Raw genomic sequence first — 21,405 nt, forward strand, 5'->3', positions numbered from 1 at the left:
ATTATCTTTGACCGAATCACAGCAGTGCTCATATTAAAAAACAGCATTCCCTCTCATGTGATATTGCTTAATTAACATTAATGATGTGCACTTTAACAACTAGGCTTACAACTATAATATATACAGGGGTGGAAAAGTGACTATTACCTGCAGGGTAAACGTTAGCTAACCAGAAGGCAATAACAATGTAAACAAAAAACACCTGCTTAAAAGATGAATACAAATGAGGAAAGGTGGGAGTACTGTAATTACCTAACGTTACATTATTATTTTCCATAACAATTTAGCCCCCTCCACAATATTAACTGACGTTAAAACAGTTAACTAGCTATTTATTGATTAGCAATTAGCGAATCATGTAACATTAGCTTAATGCTAAAAATTTAGGTTACTATCACATTCAGACAAATAATTTCATGTAGGCTAACGTTACCTACCTCTGTCTTTTTCTCGTTTCTCCTCCTCTTCTTTTCTCTTTTTTCTTCCCTGGGCACCTGACAGCTTTGGCCGTTTTGACATCTTGTGTTGATTTTTTGATGTGGTGACGTCCAAAAGGAACCATGATACGGGAAGGGAGGGGGCGCACCGTGCGGGGGGCGTAATGTTGTAACAAATAATATTTCTATTAAATAAGCTTTACTTTGCATTTTAATTAACGTGGGATTATTTTTTGTATTTAGAAATAATAGTACCAACTTTTTTTTTTTTTTTCAACATTTGTGGCACTGGCGTGGCGCCCCCTGATGGACGGCGCCCTTAGCATTTGCCTATACGGCCTATGCCACGGGCCGGCCCTGCTTGCTTATTAAAAGCGTATCTTATTTGTTGATATTTGTCACTGTCCGTTCGTCTTATATTCATTTTATTTTCATGTTGTTGTTGTTTTAGGAAACGAAGGTCACACGCACTGAAACTTGGTATCTGAGTAAAAATTAATGGTAAGCGGAACAGTGTGTTGTGTTTTATGTGTCAGGGTCATGTTTTATATAATTATTTTTGGCACACTGACTCCTGGCTGAATTATTTACCAAGCCCCTCTGTTTGTGGTAATCTGGTAACATGCACGTCTAGTGATTTCTGGCACTATTATACTTTTGTAGTCGACTCTACTCCCAAACAGAAGTCCGACAACAAATTTGTCATACGAGTTCATTTAAGGACGATGCAAGCACAAATTTGATCAGAAATGAACGAATTTGATCATTGTACGTAGACTTTGCAGTATCACCTCTTTGACCAGGTCAGATTTATTGTAGCAACGGCCCCTAGCAACGCACGGGACCCATGGAGACTGCAGTGTCTGAGTGAAGGAATGCAAATCTACAACAGTCGATAACACATAGACAACAACAAGAAATCCAGAAAACAAAACACAGCTGGTGGTTTATGAATTTCAAGGATTGACTTCACATCGTTGCTTTAAGGTGAAAATGGGATGCATGAACTCCACGATCACCGCGGTCCAAACGCTGACAGTGAATGGAGACGAGGTAGGCTGGGTGTCCCACCACCCACTAGTAAAACCGGGGACAGGACGCTAGAGCTGGTGTTTGTTTGTGACAGTTTTTAAAGAAAATTCATAGAAAGTTGTAAGGGAAGTGAAATTTTCCTTTTGAACATAGATATTTATTATGAAGTCTTCTCTCTAGCAGGGGAAAAAAACATTTTGTTCCTTTTTTTGGAAAAACAGCAAGCTGAAAGACTGGTATAGCCCAACTCTCTCACATAAACTATAAAGTTAAGGCAACAAGGGCAGGTGCCTTCACAATGCTTCTTCTTCTGTGGTACGAACCTGAGTAATGATGGTTAAGTCCTATCAGACCAGCTTCAGATGTGTCAAGGCAAAAAGAAAAAAAAAGTTTGGCAATATCAGTGTTAATATATCTTACTTTTTATAAAGACTAAAAGTTTGGGCTTGCTCTTAAAGGCTGAAGAAGAATCCAGTTTCGTCTCATTGCAGTTTCCCATTAATTAATTCTTAATGCAACTTTTGTTGTTGTTTTCAAAAATGTGGATTATTTATACACATATATATCTATATATATACATATATATATCATTATTATTATTATTATTATTATTATACGATTATAATAAAGAAAAGAAGAGACAAATGAAAAGACACATTTTTGGTCATGTCAGTTGCAACAGATTTGATAAAAGTGGTTTCCCCTCTAAATCTCATGAATGAATTTATATTTCACACGAACCTCATAGTTTATACCATAGTTGAAAAGCATTCCTTAAAAATACAATATGGGGCTCAAAGAAATCAACTTTTTATGTAGGTTTATTTCACACTGGACTTGTGAACTTGCGCAGTAAACTGTAGTTGTGTTTTATGCTGCCGGGTTAGTTTAATCAGTACCAGTGTACACTATAAGAAAATAAAAGGTGAATATGTATTTCGGTGTACTTTTTTTTTTGTAAAATGTAGCTGATTGAGACTGTGAAGTAAACCTATATGACAAATTGATAATACGTTAACACAGATGTTACCATGACAAATTCATGTCTGTGATACCACAGGAATGATGTCAGGATTTAATAATGTCCCCTTTCTGCATTTATTTTCTGTGTCTGTGCTGTCAGGATGACACAGGAAGTAAGGTCAGCGGTCGTGGAGACTCAGCTGTGTCAAAGGGCACAGCAGACAGCGGGGTGGTGATGGAGAACAGAGAAATACCTGGTGACATACCTGGAGCAGTGCCCCGAACACTCCCTCTTCTAACATCAGAGAGCATCAGAGAAAGTGAGTGGACAGATTTACACAGGACAGTGAGTGTGTAGTCTGACTCATCAGGCTGTAGAGAAACAAATCAGGAACAAATGGGCCACTTTAAGGGTGCCATGTCTACAGCTAATATTTATGGAATATATGTATGGAACATTAATCAAGTCTGGTGAATGGAATATTAGGATTTCCATGGCCTTTTTTTTCAATACCAAGAAGAGCAATGTCCATCAGCAGCTGGGTCTAGATAATTCCACATGTTGCACACTGTGATCTGCCTTCCTCTTTCCCAGTTTCACTCTCTCAACTGTTGAGAAAATATCTGGATTTGCTGATAAATCTTAACCTTCTACCTGTTGCCTTGACCCACTTTCCACTCAGGCAGTTATATCCTGTTTATTTTGTTCCTCTCTCACTCATTGAATAACTGACATTATCCATTTCTCCCTAATCTCTGCCTTTTTCCTTTACCTCTAGCTGTGATAATTCCAACTCTTAAGAAATCGAGTGTAGACCCATCACCTTACTGTCACCTTACTAACAGTCATCTCTATGAGCAAATTGAATCTGGTTTTCAGCACCTTCACAGTACAGACAGCCCTGGTCCTTTAAGCCCTTTAAGTCTCTCTATCTCTCCATCTCTCACCTCCAGGTCTCCCTGATCTTTTGCACATCACCACTCCATCCTGTTCTCTGAGCTCCTCATCCTCTGTCATTCTCATTATACCTTCTGCACTCCTGACGACCATGGGCATTAGAGCTGGCAACCGAGTGGCTCCTCATCTTTGGAACTCGCTCCCAAATCACATTCGGAACACTGATTCTCTCCCTCTCTCTATAACCACTGTTAAAACACATCTGTTTAAGCTTGCCTATTCCGTTTTATTTTAATTCTGTGATGTATTGACTTTTTTTTCCGATGATGTCTTCAACTGTTATTTTATCTATACTGTGATTTTGTTATTTATTTGCTTGTAAGATGTCCTTGAGTGTATAATATGTGTTTGTTTATTTCTTGTTTTTTTGTTGGTTTGTTTTTCCAGACGTACTTCTGTGGGATAATGAAATAACTGAACGCCAGAAGTCCCACAAGATCCTGGAGGAACTGCTGAATCAGGGCATCATCCCAAAGGAACAGCACAGAGAAAAGAGCAGCAGGGTTGGAGAAGCTTACAGCATCATGGTGAGTACCTGGTGTGCACAGCATGGTACGACCTTACAGGCCAGTTATCTGACAGCTTTACTGCAAATGGAGCTTTACTTTTAGTAGAAAGACAAGCACAGTGATATAAACAGGGTACATATTCTAAAAGATGCTTTTTTTTCTCAACACATCTGACAAAGCGAAATAAAAACTTTTTCCATAGCCTGACTGCTACTGTCCCTGAATCTGTGGCATCCATAATAATGCTGCGGTTCAACAAACTTTTACTAAAGAAAAAGAAAATAAGGAAGAACACCATGAACCAAGCACAAAATGAGCTGCCTGATTCCATCTTTGCCCATAAACTCATACTCATAAGCTAAACTATCCGTCCATTCCATTCTGCATATTAAATTCAGGGTCACGAGTGTGGGGGGTTGGGGGCTGGAGCTTATCCCGTCTGCCATAGGGCGTGAGACGTGGTACAGACAGGTTGCCTGTCTAAAAAGATGCATGAAGTGTTTTCTGTCATTTTCTGTGTTTGTATGCATCAGCTGGACGACAATGAAGGTGCCTGGCGCAGGCCTCCTGCCAGACTGGAGTCTCTGAAGGTGAAGAAAGCTCAGAAGCTACACACCAGAGAAGAGTTTGAAGAGAAGATCCGGCTGGCTGAAGAGAGACGCAAGGTGCCGTGTCTGCATGACCATTTTCCCCAACACCTCAGCTCTGTCATGTCTTTTGGTTTGTTTTGTTTTTTACCAGAGTTTTCTTAAAAAAAAAATCTTGCACTCTCCACTCTCTTTCAGTTAAAAGAAGATAAGCTCAAGATGCGTTTAAGGAGCAAGTCTGCACGTGTCCGTGTCCCCGCCATCATCTCCAGCACCGAGAAAGACAAAGACATGTCCATCACCCCTGTGGAGACGCTAGCGGCACCACATCCCAGCCAGGTGATGCGTGAGGCTGCAGAGGGAGGAGAGTGGGTGAGAGAGGATGGAGATGGCAAAACGGAGTGCGAGGAAGAGGCGAAGAAGGCAGGGAAGAGAGAAAGGAGAGAGGAGGGAGGAGATCACCGAGGGGAGGGTGCAGAGAGGGAAGTTGAGAGTAGAGAAAAGGAAGAAGAAGAAGAGATGACCCAGGTGCAAGAGTTCACAGCCTCAGGGGAGCTGGAGTGTGATTCTAGCTTCCAACATGCAGATGACAAAGAAGAAGTATTTTAAACTATTGCACAAATCAGCCATCAATCAGCACAAGGGGGTACGGGAAGAGAAACTAAGCCAAAAATACATTCATTTTGCACAGTTGAGAGTTGTTTAAGCTTGTAAAATAAATGTATTAGCAATGTGTACAATGTATATTTAATGTGTGACTGAACTTAATGTTGAAGCTGTGAAGGTTTGCAGAAGAAAAACATGAAAGCACATTGGAACATGAGGGTTTTCCATTAAATTCAACGCATTTTACCTCACTGAACACTTTAATAAAGATTAATTGATGCACTTCATACCAAAAGACCAAATCGATTTTTGTGAGTGCTTTTGGTTGTTTGGTCTTTGTTTGTTTTTTTCACTATAACTGAGAGAAATTGCTGTGTTATCCTCTCACGTTGCTGTGAAGGTTGTACTCTGTGCAGCTGTTCTGTTGGACATAAGGTGGCACTGTTTCAGTGGGTTAAATGTGTGCTGCAGCTTGTCTTATAGAAGAGTTAGCGCACCTCTTCTATAAGACAAGCCATGAGTGCTTTTGGCAACATGTGAGGAAGGGCTTGGTGTAAAAAGATGTGTTTAAGGCAAAGTAGGAAATCCCCATTTTCTCGTTTTTTATGGTTCAGAGAGTGTGTGAAAAACAAGTGTGTGATCAGTCATTTATTACAATCCATAAAATGTAAAAGCTTTAGAGGTTAACCACAAAAAAAACCAGAACATCAAAACATATTTTTGAATGAGAGGTTAGGGCTGAAACCTAAGTGTGACTGCTGTGGCCATTCAGCTGTTTCCTTGACCTTTGACCTTCAACTTTCCTTTGCCTGACTGGCAAATGATTCACAGATATTTTAAGTTTTAATTTCTCTAAAAACAGCCAATATGGAAACAGCATTTACAAAGTGGACTTAATGTTTGCAGTGGTTCAAGGTTCCTGGTGATAAAGAATAAATGAAGCTTTCATTGGGGGGCGGCATATTGTTAGAGGATTCAGACTAGTCAGCATGCTGCAGAGACAATAAGAGCATGCAACCTAACCGGATCCCCATTGTTGAGCTTGAGAAACCTGATATCAATCCCCCTTTATTCTGACTTTTAAGGGCGTGTGGCTTCATTAATAAAACAGCAAGTGAACGGAGACACGGCAGAAAGGCGCTTTATCAGGTTGCATTTCATTGTGATGTGACGTCCTGCAGGTGGAGGTGACAACACTGGCTCTTGTCATTCTTTTAGCTGGAAGAAGACAGATTTTGGTTGGAGGTGAATAAAAACGCAATTAGTAATCTTTACTGATCTGTGTTTCATAAAGTTTAGACTGGTCATCAGTGGCTTCCCACATAGGAATGAACAGCACTTGGTAATGCTCCCACCGTAAATGTATCTGCTCACTGTAGGATAGATGTACGTATGTAGGCCAGCTCGCAGAAGTGAGGCACCATGAATGATTAATAGAAGAGTTCACTCTCACATTACCGGAGTTGAATTAGCTCTTCTGGGCTGTTCGGGAGGATATTGAGAGATGCAGCAGTATGGCCTCATCCGACACTGACACCTCTGTTTCAAACTTTTTACACTGGACTAATGACCTTTCCACTCAAGAAGCAACACAATTAAGACTCTCTAAAGACATACCCCTCACGTATTGTGCATGACTTCTTTCTTTACTTATTTATTCAACAGGGACAGGCATGCCATTAAACAGCAATACACCAAAAATATAAGATGCAAGCGCCAGATTATACCAAACTACTAATTCACATCTGTAGTCCCAGCCATTCAAGCTGGACTGTGAATCTTCTCAGAGGATTTTCAAAGGTGTTGATCTGCTGTTTATAAAAGGGCTGAACTCTTTTTCCCCATTCTATTTGTGAATAAATAAATAAAGTTTATTCTATAAATGTAAAATATCTAAAACTGTATTTGCAATAAACTGTCAAAACTAAAAGATTGCCAGTAGAAAGTGAGTATGGTTTACTTGAGTTTAAAGTTAGTGCTATTTGTTCATTGTGAGTCCAAAGTACTTAAAATAACTTTATTTTTCTGAGAGATCACTTCTTAATTAATCAGTTCAGCTCACATATTAGTTGACATTAGTTCAACTGAGAACTAAAACACTGTGGAGGGTGAAAAAAAACCCCCCAAACATCCAAATTATTTTTCACTTGAGCTGTTCCTGAGTCACAGGTACTTTTTGTGCCAAACGTATCATCAGTAGTGGTGTGCGGATCGATACTGAAATATCGATTGTTCCGATACCAGCAATTTATGTTCTAGAATCGATTATCATATTATAATATCGATATTTTAGTACTCTGGGGTAAATTTGTAGTTTTTTCCATTAAAATGAACCCAGTGGAAAGAAACTATACAATTCGGATCGTCTAATTTGGAAGGAACTACTTCCTCTTACGCCTTTCATAGTCATATGTGGAATACGGCTGTATAAATGTGTCGCAGCCCCTGGCATTCACACTCACAACAATGGCTGAGCGCAAACAGAGTCCTGTGTGGACACGTTGTTGTGGCAACACCACTGACCTCGTCAAACACCTCAGAGTAAATCACATCACAGAATATGATAAGCTTATGTTGAGGTGAACAGAAGAGGAGGACAGGGACAGGTGCTGCTAGGGCGAGACAGATGTCTCTCGCAGAGTCCTTTAGTGCTGCAGGCAGGCAACATGCTCAAATAGCGCACAACATCAGGTTTTTTTTTATTTCTATATGATTATTCTGCATTATTAAGCAATAAAAACAAGTTGTCTGATGTCCTCTAATCATTATGAAGCAATATGGTTATGTTATTATTACAATTACATAATACAATTATATATTGTATTATGAAATGCAATGAAACATTAAGTTTTTGTACAGAGTATCGGTATCGGATCAGTATCGCTGATACCACCCTGAATTTTGCTTGGTATCGGATCGGAAAGGAAATCAGTGGTATCGCACATCACTAATCATCAGTAGAATCGGTTTTTGTTGGGCCCTGATGGTTCATTAAACGCGGATCTTTGTGGTGAAGGAGCTCCAATGTTTCACACTGAGCCGCACTTCCCAGCTGTTTGTGCACGCTGGTGGGAGGAACTAAAAAGTGGGTGGAGTTAGAGGCAATGCATTTAGGAATGGGTCCCGAACCTATTTAGTTAGACGGCAGAGTTACCAAGAAGAGCTGGAAACACCTGCTGGTATCTTTGGGACAATCCGCTCCATATTTCTACCCTCTTACTGTCGAACTTAAATCTACCTCCAGGCTTCTTTTGTCTTCTTTTCTCCTATGAAAAACTTTAGAGCCAACTGATCTCTCACTTTCTCTCTCTCTCTTTCTCTATCTCTCTAGTCATCCAAAGTATTATCGATAAGGAGACATTGCACTACTACTATATTTTTTTATAGTTTCTATTTATTGTATTTTTTTGCACTAACGATGCACACCACGCAAAAGGACACGACCTATACGAAGATCTTTGTTGGGGGTCTTCCCTACCACACCACGGATTCCAGTCTCAGGAAATATTTTGAAGTTTTTGGTGAGATTGAAGAAGCAGTGGTCATTACCGACAGGCAGACCGGCAAGTCTAGAGGTTATGGATTTGTAAGTATCACTCAGTAACACCACAGCTTTCCACAGGAGTTTATATGCGTCTATTCGTTCCAGAAATTCGTGTCACCACGTTTCTTCTGTTAAGGCTCGCTTCTGTTGCTGTCTTGCACAACACCATGACTAGCATTGATATATCTGTGGGTCACGGGTTGTTTATGTTTTGATAAGCAGCTCCTGCTTAAATTCGTCACTGGCTTCTGTTGCAATCTCGCACCCACCAACTTGTTGCGCGCTGGTATGCGCCCCGACACGCATTTTTTTAAGGAGCTGTTCACACAGTGGCAGCTGCGGTGGGCTGAAAGAAAACTCTCGATTATGTCTTGATATTGTAGAGCAGGGTTTTCGAAACGGTCACAGTTTCTTCCTCTTAGGGTAGTTTACACCGTCTTGCTGAGACTTGTCATCAAACCTGAGAACCAAAGTGTTTAATGTTTTTGGGTTGTTTGGGGGGGGTTTGGAGACGAGCAACCATCACGGTTATTCAATAATAAATCTCTTTATTTGTACATATACATATAGTTTGACTAAGCTGACCTTCATATACATGTAAGAGAATTATCCAAAAAAAGAATTATGGAAGCCAAGCCTGAGCCTTTATTTAAGTAACCTAATTTTATTCTTATCTACCCTTGATTTAATCAAATATTTACGTTTGTGTGCTGGGATCAACGTTTAACTTCATGTTTGCTTAGATCCTCTCTTTACTGCTCTTTCTAAATCATCTTTTTTTTTTTTTTTTACCTTTACTTTATTGTCTCCCAAATAATGTTTATGGTCAAGCTCACATGAATCCCTCTGATTAGAATTAAAGGCAGTAAAAGGAGAACTGAGGGCTTTGGTTTGGTTGTGGTGGTCAGCCTGGCTACCGTTCACTGCTGATAAGTTTCATCACATCCACACGAGGGTGATAAATGTGTATGTGCTGTCAAATACCTGCCACTGTCAGTGATGGCCACACAGGCGCACACAGAAGGAGGCCTCTGTGCACACACACACATACCCACACACACACACACACACACACACACACACACACACACACACACACACACACACTTATACTTCTTTGAAACATGTGGTTTCCCTCTTTCTTACAAGCTCCAATCATTATTGAACCCTCAACTGCCTTTAAAAACATCCTCAGCTCTTCGTTTATCCTTCTCTCAGGTGACGATGGCAGACCGTGCAGCCGCAGATCGGGCCTGCAAGGACCCCAACCCGATCATCGATGGCAGGAAGGCCAACGTCAACCTGGCATACCTGGGTGCCAAGCCTCGGGTGATGCAGCCAGGTAAGACCAGCCAGTAGGATGTTTGTTTGTACCTCAGGGTTTGAATCTTAAATATAATTTCAAGTTGTTGTTGCTAGAAGTCAGTTTTTGTCTGTATTTGAAGTTATTTTGTCTTGCAGGTTTTACCTTCGGTGTTCCCCAGATTCACCCAGCATTCATCCAAAGGCCTTATGGGTAAGGACTAACAAGTCGACATGTATTCATTTCCTTGAATAAATGATGTCTAATCATCAGAATTGGAATGTAAGCTATAAATACACCTTTTCTTCCCCAATGATTGTCCACCCAAAAAAAAAACCTCCAGTCAAAACTGCTTTTCCTAAGTTCGACTGTTTGCAGAAATACGTGTGAGTGTAAATACATTCTTGTGTGAGTGTGTTGAGTGGACAGTGATGGAAACTTTACAGCCTCACTCAATGTTATCTATCTTTCTCTGGTTCGACAGGCTCGCTCTCGGTTAAGCTAACTGTGCTGGTTTGTGGAATAGTTCTGATCAGAGAAAAGGAATTACCTGTAGACTCAAACGCACACAAACAAGCTCTCAAAATGGTGATTACAGATGCATGTACGTGGGTTTCGTTTGGACTTCTTTTTCATTTTATTTAAATAGAACTTAGCTTTGTGTGCCGTTATGAAGTGGTGTTGTTAGCTAAACCGTGTGCTTTCTTTACTTTAGTGATAAAAAAAGTAAAAGAAAAGAAAAACTGGACTGATTGTTGTTTTTGTGGGGTGTTCTTTTTCCTTTTTGTGGAAGCGTGTCTACTTTGCAGAGGAGAAGATTTTTTTTAAATTATTATTATTATCATTGCTTTTAGCTTGTGGTTGATCTGTTTTGTTTAACAGGATGTGCTGTTACATGTTTCTTTCTCCTCCTTCTGGCTGTCTTGTTTGAGTGAGTGGTGACTTTTCTGTGTGGAGTTTCTTTCTTTCACCCTTGCCCCCCCACCCCACACTTTCCCCTCAAAATAACAAAGCCTATCACTGCTTGCATGTGCTCAGTGCATCTTCCTGCTGTTTCTTACATTAACACAACACGGCAGAGACCAACTTACTGTGAAATGACCTCTTGTGGTCTCTCAGCCTCCTTTTCTTCGCACTATTGGGAGATGCGAATGTCTTATGAATGAACCGAAAGCATCCCAGTTAAAATGTGAGCTTATATGCGTCTGACTACACCTGAACATACGGGGGTTATGGGGTCTCACTGTGCATCTGCACACGTCCACATGCACCCAGCTCAAGTCAGTCAGCACCAAAGTCTCCACTGTGACACAAACAAATGTCTGGATGTCTCTTTTTCTATCTCTTATTCTCTCAGAGCGAGCTTTCGTCACATGGGCTCGTGGTGTTAAGGAAAACAAGCGCACCCATTGTGCCACACAAAGCCCTGAATGCTGACAATGCAGTCGCATGAAGCTGAGCTGTGTGTGTGTCTGTGTTAGGGGGTCCAGTGAGGGTGCACGAGCTGTCGCTGTGTGTCATGTAAGAGCAGGGAAGAGCCCATTTAAACAGGGTCATGTGAGTGTGTTAGGGGCCGGCCTAACATATAGCCTTTAACTCTTTATCCCCGTTAAGTCGACTTTTGACGTCGCCTCTGTACACTTAATGACAGGTTTTTGCACATCAGCATATTTCAATAAAGGCATGGTTAGGCAAAAAGAGTTAACCTCCTTGGACCTGGTGTCCAAATATATGGACATCACATTTTGGGTTATTTAGACCAAAATACTCAATTTTGCTCTACAAGGGCCTGATGTCCACTTACGAGGACATTATACTGCTGCTGTTCTATCAAATTTTTAAACAAATATCCTCATATGTGGCTCTCATTTTTCTTAAAAACAAAAATAAGATAAAAAAATAAAATCGGGCAATTCTTTGTTTTTACATTCATCGGGCCCCAATATGCCCAAATATCAAAGAGAAATGAAAAATGCACGCCATGGAAGAGTTTGGGTCTTAGGACGTTAATATGAATTTGTACAAGTTATGAATCATACATGACTCATATCTGAACAAATGTAAGCACACTGTTAATCTATGAAAGCAAATTACAGACAGAAGTCTTTTTCCATGTACAATGGAATTAAGTCCAGATTTTAGTGAAGAAAATTTACTTAATTAAATGGTATTTTCCCCACAGTGGCTTTCAAAATCCAAAAAGGATGTCAATGTGGCTGTCCTCTGATAGTCCTGTGAGCAGATAGGCTTGCATAAACTGGCGGCAGTGTCGTCTTTTTTCCTTTTTTTCACATACCTGGTGAGGTTGGGAGGTGAATTCCAAAAGGGAATTTAGCATGACCCACTCCAGGGACAGCGGCTGGTGGGGAGAATTCACGAACACGTGTCAGGCTCCAACCCTGTCACTTCACCTTCAGTTTGAACATGGTGCAGAGAAAGTTAAGAGCTAGCCAATCAAATCATCTTTACAGTCGACCCCCACCTGTTTGCGGTTTTTCTGGATTTTCTGTGGAACTAACTGATTTTATTTTCACGACAAAATACATTTTTTATGATTAAAAAAGAAGGTGTGTTTCTCAACATGGGGAAATGGCATCAGCAGACACGGGGGCGGCTACAAAATATCCCAAGACCTTCAAATGTTTTAGGATGATAGTTTATGGTATATATGGTGTTTGAACTATTTAAATAGGCAGTTATAAGCATTTTTAGAGCGGTCTCAAGTGTTTGGTATTTGGTATTTGCAGCTGGTTGTGGCCCTTAGCCCCAGCAAATACTGGGGGTCATCTGTATTAAAATGATCCACCAAAGCGTTAACTGAGAGAACAACTTGGTTGCCTGTGCAGTTCAGTATTACATAAAAGAAGTTGCTGTGAAAAATCAGCCTGGTGTATATATACAAAGAAGCTAGTGTGGCTAATGCTAATCGCTAACTGATGCTTGGCCAGATTTCCTTGTAATGATTAGCTATTATCGCTATGGCGATCGCACCAGCAAAGATATCCCCCCAGCTGAGGAAATGTAACTGTGTGAATAGGGTTGTCATAGTATTAAAATGTCAAACTTGGGAAGATTTTGACCACATCCTGCAACAGCAGAAGTAATGGCAAAGAAGTCATATCTCAAAAACTGTTTAATACTTAAGTGTTGTTGAAAATGAAGATTCAGTGATCTCTTTAAAACGTGCTGTTCAGTGTTATGAATGTTAACTACTTCAGCTGTTAGTAACGGTAGGAGCTAGTTCAGTGCCTGCCTGGAGACCACTGTTGTTGTGATTTGTTGTGACTATATAAATAAAACTGGATTGAATACAAGCGTCACAAAGCGAGCTCAGGGGAGGCAGAAACCTGCTGTGGAGCAGAAGACCTCGTAAACAGATTAGAAGAAAAGCTGCAACGAGTAAACAATTAAACCTCATGACTTTCTGGCTGCATTCTTCCTACACTTGCCCCACTTTGCGTTCTTTCTGTCCTTGTCCCCACAAATATGTGGAGACATACACTTCTACTCTATCCGCAAGGGACTCTGCAGAGAGTCTGTTTTTAACACAATAACAGTAACTATATGCAACAGATATCCATCTTCTTCAGGGAGCTCCAGAGATGTAAGGCAGCCATTGAGGAAAATTTACATTCATAACCTTTGAGTACATCACACTGCTCGGATTAAGTTCCAATATCCACATAAACACCAGACCTTAATAAATTACTTTCCATGTAAACAGCTGACCCGAAGTCTTCAGTCTGATTTAGAGAAATACTAGTGTGTAACTGCAGCCACGATCTCCACAGCAGGGAATAAATTTGTTAGAAGTAAACTCAAAGTGAGAGAGGCTTAGGATGAAAGCTCCGGTGAAAGATACAATTCGCAAATCACAAACGTGGCAAACAGCGTCCTCTTTTCCTTTTGAAATGAATCAAAGAACCTCTTTAGATTGATGGTCCCTTGAAGTCACTTCAGCACTGAAGTTTGCATTTTCACAATTTTTTTTAAAGAGACAAACGATCACAGCTGAACATCCTTTTACATCCAGCGGCTCAAAAACTGAAGTTCTCCTCTGCACGCTCAGAAGATGTATCTGTGCTGCTGCTGTTGCTGTTAATACGTCCACACAGAGTGACTGGTGAAGGTTTCGCACAGTAACTTTATCCAGGTAGCCATCTGTGTTTGGATTATGACTATGTTACAAATATTTAAGTGCATCAGAATCACAGTCAGCTTGGTCGTAACAACTCTTTAAATTAGGAAATGTTTGTGACGTCAACCTCTCGCACTTTGATAACGAACAAGTCCACATGGCAGACAGCATGCAGGCTGGAAGACAACCTTTATTTAGCCTTGAACTTTATTGACTACTGGGACCTTCCAATAAAGAAACGCACACACAGGAACAGTCAGACCAGCATACCTGCACAAATCAGCTACATATACTTGGAATAGACTGGGATAACTTAAATGCTCTTATTTTATGACCATCTGCACAGAGAAAAGCCGTTTTTAGTTTGTTTATTTTAATGAGGCAGAGCTTTGCTTCCTATGGCCGAAAACACAACTTATGCTATGTGTATATCTGTGTGTGTTATTCAGTCTATACCAACTTATACAGCTCAGCACCACCAGTATCTTGTAATACAGATTTAATAATGTAACTGCAATAAGATCTAGGAGTCAGACAAATATTAGAAAGTGTGCGCAAAGATGTGAATATCACATTATGAGATTATTAGATTTGCTGTCTTGCACAATGCATTTTCAGAGCACAGCACTCTATGCTTGCATAGTGCTTAGATTATCGAATTATATTATTATAGATCTAGTACTAACATGAGATCTGAAGTCCTGTTAGGGGCTTATTTGCTGTGCTTTTCACACAGAGCACCTGTGGGTCAGCTGCTGCCTTTTTAACTGATTAATTCAAATCCTGGCATCAACTGTGCAAACAGAGTTACAATGTGTTTGTTGATCGGTACACTCAAACCACCCCCCCAAAAACTCAATAAACATGAAGTAGTAACTTTGAGTAAAATGCAACTGAAATATATAAAAGGTTTCTTTATTAAAATAATTAACAATTAAGGATAATTTGCTTGGTATAAACTGAATGAATGCCAATTAAGTAAATTTCATTGAACCAGAATCCCTTAATTATACTCATGTAACAAAATTAAATGGAAAACTTACACTTAATTAATTAGTTGATTTGTTTTTTGGGGGGGGGGGTTTGAGCGTGTTAGACCAGCAAATACTTGCACAACTGAGCAGTCGAGCAGTGGGCGAATCTTCCACGCCTGTCATATGACGTTTTTCCTCTCTTGATAATTCAGTGATTTCACACGAGATAACAGCCTGTAAACATCTCTCTGCACCACTGCTGCTATATTTTTTTTATTAGGCCAGTAAAATATCTAAAGCCTTACTGAGCCCACTGAGTTTCTTTAGTGCCACTTTCAAAGTGAGTTTTTTGAATCACATGATACTGAAAATGCTGCTTCAGAAGGTTTTCTAATTAGTTTAACTCTGAAAAAAAAAACAAAGAATCTTTTCAGGATAGAAATTTTCTTACCAGCCTTCAAAAATGCTCTTATGTGGGTATCTTTAGCAACAGCAACACCATCCCTTCACATTTCCACCCCTTTGCTTTTCACGTCTTTTTTCAGTTGAGTGATTGTGCTGTGCCCTCGTCATGGTTGTTGCTTTTGTGAAATGTTTTTTTCCTATATATCCTCCTCTCTAACACTTTGCTCTTTATGTTCTCTCCTGTTTTTCCTGGTCCACTGTTTTCGGTTGGGATGTGGATTGGATTTGGATAATGGAGTGCTCACAATAGGGTTGCCACGATAGATCCCACTTTTTTTTTTAAACTTTCTGATCGTTTTCTCTCTCAATCCAGACGATAAAGTGACCACCTGATATCCACTGATTGTGCAGATTTTTCCTCAACAGATTTAACAGCAATCGTTATTTAAAGTTAGATGCGCGGCTGTTACTGGAATTCTGTTTTCTCACTTCGTTTGAGTTCAATTCGAGGAGAGGGGATATCAAAAAAGCAACATTTCTTATTTTTGCTTCTTACTAAAAAAGTTGATTTTTCACTTCTCTCATTCAGAATGGTGTAGATTATAAAAACTCCCTTCCTGCTTGCTGTGCAGCTGAGTTTCCAGACCTTATAGAGACTAGGGGCTGGGATAAGGCTATGTCATGGAGGGCAGAATGTGCTCATTGTTCAGAATTGTTTATTTAATCGAAACATCCCTCTCAGTGCAGAGCCTAGTCCCAGCTCCCCCCACAGCCTCCGTGGCTCATTGTCCCGACAGAGAGGGGGAAATGGCCAGCAGCGTCCCTTTTTAAAACTGTCCAGCTGTCAAAGTGGCAGTGACATTTTCACAAAGCTTCCCTGGGCTCATCTACTCTGTTCACACACACACCCCACCCCCTGCCACTGTAAGCCACCCGAACCCCGCTGCCCCTGCTCTCCCTCCAGCAGGCAGGGGACAGCACCAGAGTTAATGTACAAATTGACCATCAGATGAGCTGCAAGGCTACAAATCTCAACCCTCTTCTTTCTCTTTTGTCTCCACAACGCAAACTCAAACATGCCCCTCATGCTCTGCCTCATAGAGAAGATGATGTCAGTACTTCATCCAGATGTAATCATACGAAAGTTGGTTTTTTTTAATTAAGAAGGGAAACAAAGAAAAAAAAAGTCTGGGTGTTGAAAGATTTTCTCATGTTCTAGTCTTCTTTTCTAGTCAAACTTTTTCTATTTTGGCAACCCTATATTGTTCTAATCCTTACTAGCAGGCATTTTCTTGCTCTTCTTGACTGGTGACCTGGACTGGGTCTGGGTGGTGGGAGGGCGCTTGGCCTTAGTGTGGTGGAGTTGGGTTTTTGGGGGGTTGGGTCTTACTGTCTTTTTAATGTTTGGCACTGAATCAAACAACTGTCACATCTGTGTGTTTCTCCCACAGCATCCCGGCCCACTATGTGTATCCTCAGGCCTTCGTTCAGCCTAGTGTGGTCATCCCTCATGTGCAGCCTGCAGCCGCTGCGCCTCCCACTGCCTCATCCCCCTACATCGACTACACCGGAGCCGCCTATGCACAGTATTCTGCTGCAGCAGCCAACGCTGCTGCCGCTGCCGCCGCCGCTTACGAGCAATACCCTTACACCGCCTCCCCAGCGGCCACAGGCTACGTGGCCACTGCCGGATACGGCTATGCTGTCCAGCAACCTTTGGCCACCGCTGCCCCGGGCTCAGCCGCTGCTGCAGCTGCAGCCTTTGGCCAGTACCAGCCTCAGCAATTGCAAGCTGACCGCATGCAATAGCAGGTCCTGCAAGTGCTGGACATGCAGAGCAAGAAGGAGGCCCACCCCAGCTACAGCTGATCTGTTAAAAAAAAAGAAAAAAAAGAGGGAGTGGCATTAAGGGTGTGGCGTGTCAACAGCTCAAAAGCAGAGTTGCTTTAAAAAGGTGATGATGATGATGATGGTGATGATGGTGAGGTGGGAACTTTTTACAGTAACTTTTCAACTTGCTGTGCTTCAACCAAAAAAATGAAAAAAGAGAAAATGAAAAAAAGCCGCAGGACAAATAATGAAAATGGTTTTCTATTATTATTATCATTATTGTTGTTGTTGTTGTTATTACCATGATTATTATTATCATTACTATTATCATTGTAGTACAGTACTTATTTTTAGAGATCCAGGAACTAATCCCTGTGGTTGGTATAGGTCCTATTGCTGTCTTTAACGTTAGTTTTTAGGAAAATACTCCTTTTTTTCCTCTTGTTAGGTTATTTAATGCCCTCATAACATTTATATTTATTATTTGTTATTATTAAACACTGAGGGCTCTGCTTGTTCTTTTTGTCTTTTCAAGTGCATTTTTGGAAGTTGATATTTTCTGATAATCAGGGAAATGGAACGGTTTCCACTGTGTTAGCTATTATTTTGTGTGACTCGCCGTGTCACAAACATTTGAAGAACTACCTTATTATCTTCCTGATGCTGAATGTCCCTTTTTTTTTTTAAACTCTGTGTCTCTCAACCTCTTGACCTATGCAAAGCAAACAAATCACCATGAGACAAAGAAACAAAGAAAAGAAACTGAAAATGTCATCAACTCTGACTTGACTCTTGGACTGAAAAAAAAGGGGGGACTTGGCAAATAAAACAAAGGCACTGACAAAAGGAGAGAGACTGAAAAATGGCTTCGGACAATGAGAAACACTAAATCTGTTGCTTTTCCACGTTTCGCTCATATGTAAACTGACACATACATCCAGAGCTGCACACATAGCAGTCAAAGACAAAGGCAAGCGCAGTCGTGCTTCTCTCTGTCTCTGCTTTTGAGAGAAGCAGAAAGAGGGAGAGCAGCAGCAGCTGCTGGTGGGGGGGGGGGGGGGGGGGGTTGGACAGAGCCAGCTCCAGCGCCACACAGACGGATCACTCTGGAAAGAACGCTTCACTTGTGCTCGTTTGTTGAGTTGTCACATTTTAATCCCCGGCCGAGCCCTTTGGGAACCAACTTTAACCCCCACCCCCACCCCACTCGACTCATCCTCCACCCCGGTCATTCAGCACTGCCCCCGTCAGCATTTCCACCTCTGTGCTGCTGTAGTCAGGTACGCACTCACAAACACTTTCACCAAAGCCACCCCGACAACTGGCCTGCCTCATGTCTGTCAAGAACACCAGGTGGGGTGGGAGGATGTGGGTTTCCTCTTTGACGTCGTGTTGGTCTCTCTTAAATGTGCCTTACATTTTTACTGCTATTTAAGAGAGAAAAAAACTTAAAAAAAAAAAAAGAGATAAATCTACTATTTAAGATATTTATTTTTGAGGGTTGACTATGTTGACACTCTGAGAGTAGAGACTTAGTGGCGGTACTGTATTATTAATATGATGTACTCATCTCAAGGCATATATAAGTTATTGATTAGTTTTATTATCATTATTATCATTATTATTATTAATAATAACATAATCAACCAAAATGTTGATATAGGAGTTATTTAAAAATGTGCACTGTACTTCTATTTTTTATCTTTTTTGATTCTTCGGAACATGACATTAAATATCAGCTTCATGCCTTTTTGTATGGAAGAACTTTATTTAAATGCAGGTCTCCTTGCATGCAGACAGTACTCTGCCTCTTCTATGTTTAGAGAAGAGGAAAAACTAATCTTTTTTTTTCTTTTTGGTAAAAAGAAGCAAAAAAAAAGCTGCTTTTCTCTACTAGAATGTATAGCTGTTGTCGAGGTTTCAGTAGCTGTGCTCTTTTTTTGCTTCATATTCATCAGATGGGCAATTTTACACTGTTGGGAATTTTTATACTTGAACTCTTTCTTACAAGGGAAATAAAATAAACAACAAAAAAAAGTTTAATGAAGCTTTTCATTGTCACTGGATGAGGGCATGTAAAGTGTTGTTATTAAATGCAAAGGTCCTGTTGATATTAAAACCTTTACTTCAGAATATCAACTTAAATTTCTCAAATTGGAATAAAATGTTCGATATTTAAAAAGGCTGCTTGTCTTTTGTTTACAGAAACACATACTGTGGTTACTGGTCTTTCTCCACAAATACACCTCAGTCTACTGTTAACAGATTTCTGCTTTGATATGTATGAAAATCCAGAGTTGGTTATAAACAAAAGAATATGATTGGCGTGCATGCCAGGGGGAGTGGTCAGGGAGTGTGACTACAGGCTGCTTAGTAAACAATGAAACTGTCAATAAGTAAAATGCTAATGCTAATGCAAATTTGCTATCATTTCATTGTGATCGGAAGTAAATGTACACTTTTTAAATAATGGTGCTGAACAGCTACCCCTGTTTTACAGTGTGATTTGACAAGACATAAACCTATTAACTTCTCATTACTGATGAAGATTGACAACAGTTGGTCGTTTCTCTTTGCCAGAAACAAAAGAAATTGTTTGACAGTGCTCACTGGACTGACCAATACTCTATGTGAAAGACCCCAGTTTGGGTTCAAACCAGTAACTCTCTTTCTGGGAGCTTAAGCTGCCCAATAACCCTTTAGCCTGAACCATGAAATAATTGCCACAGAATTCTATTTTTTGAAAATGGATTGTTTATTTATCCTTTTGACAAATAAAATAAAAATAATTCAATATTAATTACATTAGATATTATATATATTATATTTCAGTATTGATTGTATTTTATTTAGCATGTAATTGTATTGTAATCTATTTCTTAAAAATGAAATATACAATTTATTTTGGTTTATGGGCCCCTTTTCCATTAGTACCTACTTGGAACGACTCAGACCTGCTCAACACAGCTTTCCGGGGCGATCGTGGCTCAAGAGTTGGCAGTTCATCTTGTAATCGGAAGGTTGCTGGTTGGAGCCCCGGCTCCAACAGTTTCGGTCGTTGTGTCCTTGGGCAAGACACTTCACCTGTTGCCTACTGGTGGTGGTCAGAGTCCGGCAGCCTCGCCTCTGTCAGTTCGCCCCAGGGCAGCTGTGGCTTACCATCACCAGTGTGTGAATGGGTGTATGACTGAATGTAGTGTAAAGCGCTTTGGGGTCCTTAGCGACTAAGTAAAAGCTCAATACAAATACAGGCCCCACTGTCGCCAAGTGCTTGCTAATAGGGGTCATTGGATTATTGGGGTTTCCTCTGTATTATTGTAGGGTCTTTACAATATAAAGCACCTTGAGGTGACTGTTGTTGTGATTTTCGTGCTATATAAATAAAACTGAATTAAATTAAGATGGGTTAGTGAAGAGCACCCATGTCAAACTAAATAGAAGCAGCTGTGTCCGTGTCCAAACCAAGAAGGTCTTTCAAATGAGGCCACTGCCATGAAAGGTTATGAAATGAAAACAAAGTTGACCATGGATATTTAAAAAAACAAAACCCTGTTATAAACATAAGAATAGCAAAATTATATTTTTTAACAAGTTTTCATAATTTCTGAAATGATTGTGAAAAATTGTGTTTATTTATGTTTGAACATAAATATGTGACTCTGTAAGTCTGAGTGTGCGTGGTCCCACATGAAACCACGTTATGAAACACTGGAGTTAGTCACGCCCAGATTGAGTAACCATGGATACTAATCAAGTCGAGGCCTATCAATGATTAATCCCTGCTCTAATCAATAAGTCATGTTAAGAAGAGTTAGCTGCTCGCTTTCTGACGTCTTTCATTCTACTCAGAGGAGCATTTTGGTCGCCACTGAAACATGAAACTGGGTCACATTGCTGTGAGTGTTGACCGTGACACAGCATGGACGCAGCAAGGCCTTATGGGTAAAATCAGTAACACCTGACATCATGCCATAACAAGATTAAAGCTGTTACTTTATTAAAAAAGGATGATCCACAGCTGCAACCCTCCTCTAGCTGGAGTTTGAAATGGCCTCAGAGTTTAGGATGACAGAAGGGACTGCTCTGTGAAAACAGATGGAGGTTTTATATCTTGCGGGT

The 21,405-nt window shown here is 40.4% G+C and overlaps 2 protein-coding genes across 2 annotated transcripts in view; both read left to right on the plus strand.

Annotated features, from left to right (window-relative positions):
- Nucleotides 1-5,377, plus strand: part of stmnd1 (stathmin domain containing 1) — a 27,560-nt gene extending 22,183 nt beyond the window's left edge. The window contains exons 2-7 of the mRNA XM_082520583.1: nt 889-938; nt 1,257-1,490; nt 2,593-2,752; nt 3,778-3,917; nt 4,433-4,564; nt 4,685-5,377. Of these exons, the coding sequence (XP_082376709.1) occupies nt 1,431-1,490; nt 2,593-2,752; nt 3,778-3,917; nt 4,433-4,564; nt 4,685-5,095 (903 nt within the window). The 5' untranslated portion in view covers nt 889-938; nt 1,257-1,430 and the 3' untranslated portion in view covers nt 5,096-5,377. The remainder of the gene's footprint in view (nt 1-888; nt 939-1,256; nt 1,491-2,592; nt 2,753-3,777; nt 3,918-4,432; nt 4,565-4,684) is intronic.
- Nucleotides 5,378-8,215: 2,838 nt separating this feature from the next.
- On the plus strand, nt 8,216-19,438 carry rbm24a (RNA binding motif protein 24a). Its single transcript, XM_082522295.1, has 4 exons — nt 8,216-8,678; nt 9,855-9,978; nt 10,098-10,152; nt 16,908-19,438. The coding sequence occupies exons 1-4, from the start codon at nt 8,511-8,513 to the stop codon at nt 17,263-17,265; spliced, it is 705 nt and encodes a 234-aa protein (XP_082378421.1). The 5' UTR covers nt 8,216-8,510; the 3' UTR covers nt 17,266-19,438.
- Nucleotides 19,439-21,405: the final 1,967 nt, after the last annotated feature.

This window comes from Aulonocara stuartgranti, assembly GCF_965226115.1.
Source record: "Aulonocara stuartgranti genome assembly, chromosome: 22".
NCBI lineage: Eukaryota > Metazoa > Chordata > Actinopteri > Cichliformes > Cichlidae > Aulonocara > Aulonocara stuartgranti.

Coding starts and splice junctions, on each gene's coding strand:
- rbm24a (XM_082522295.1), top strand. CDS start 8,511: ATGCACACCACGCAAAAGGACACGACCTATACGAAGATCTTTGTTGGG. Junction 8,679..9,854: donor AGTCTAGAGGTTATGGATTT/GTAAGTATCACT, acceptor TCCTTCTCTCAG/GTGACGATGGCAGACCGTGC. Junction 9,979..10,097: donor GCCTCGGGTGATGCAGCCAG/GTAAGACCAGCC, acceptor TTTGTCTTGCAG/GTTTTACCTTCGGTGTTCCC.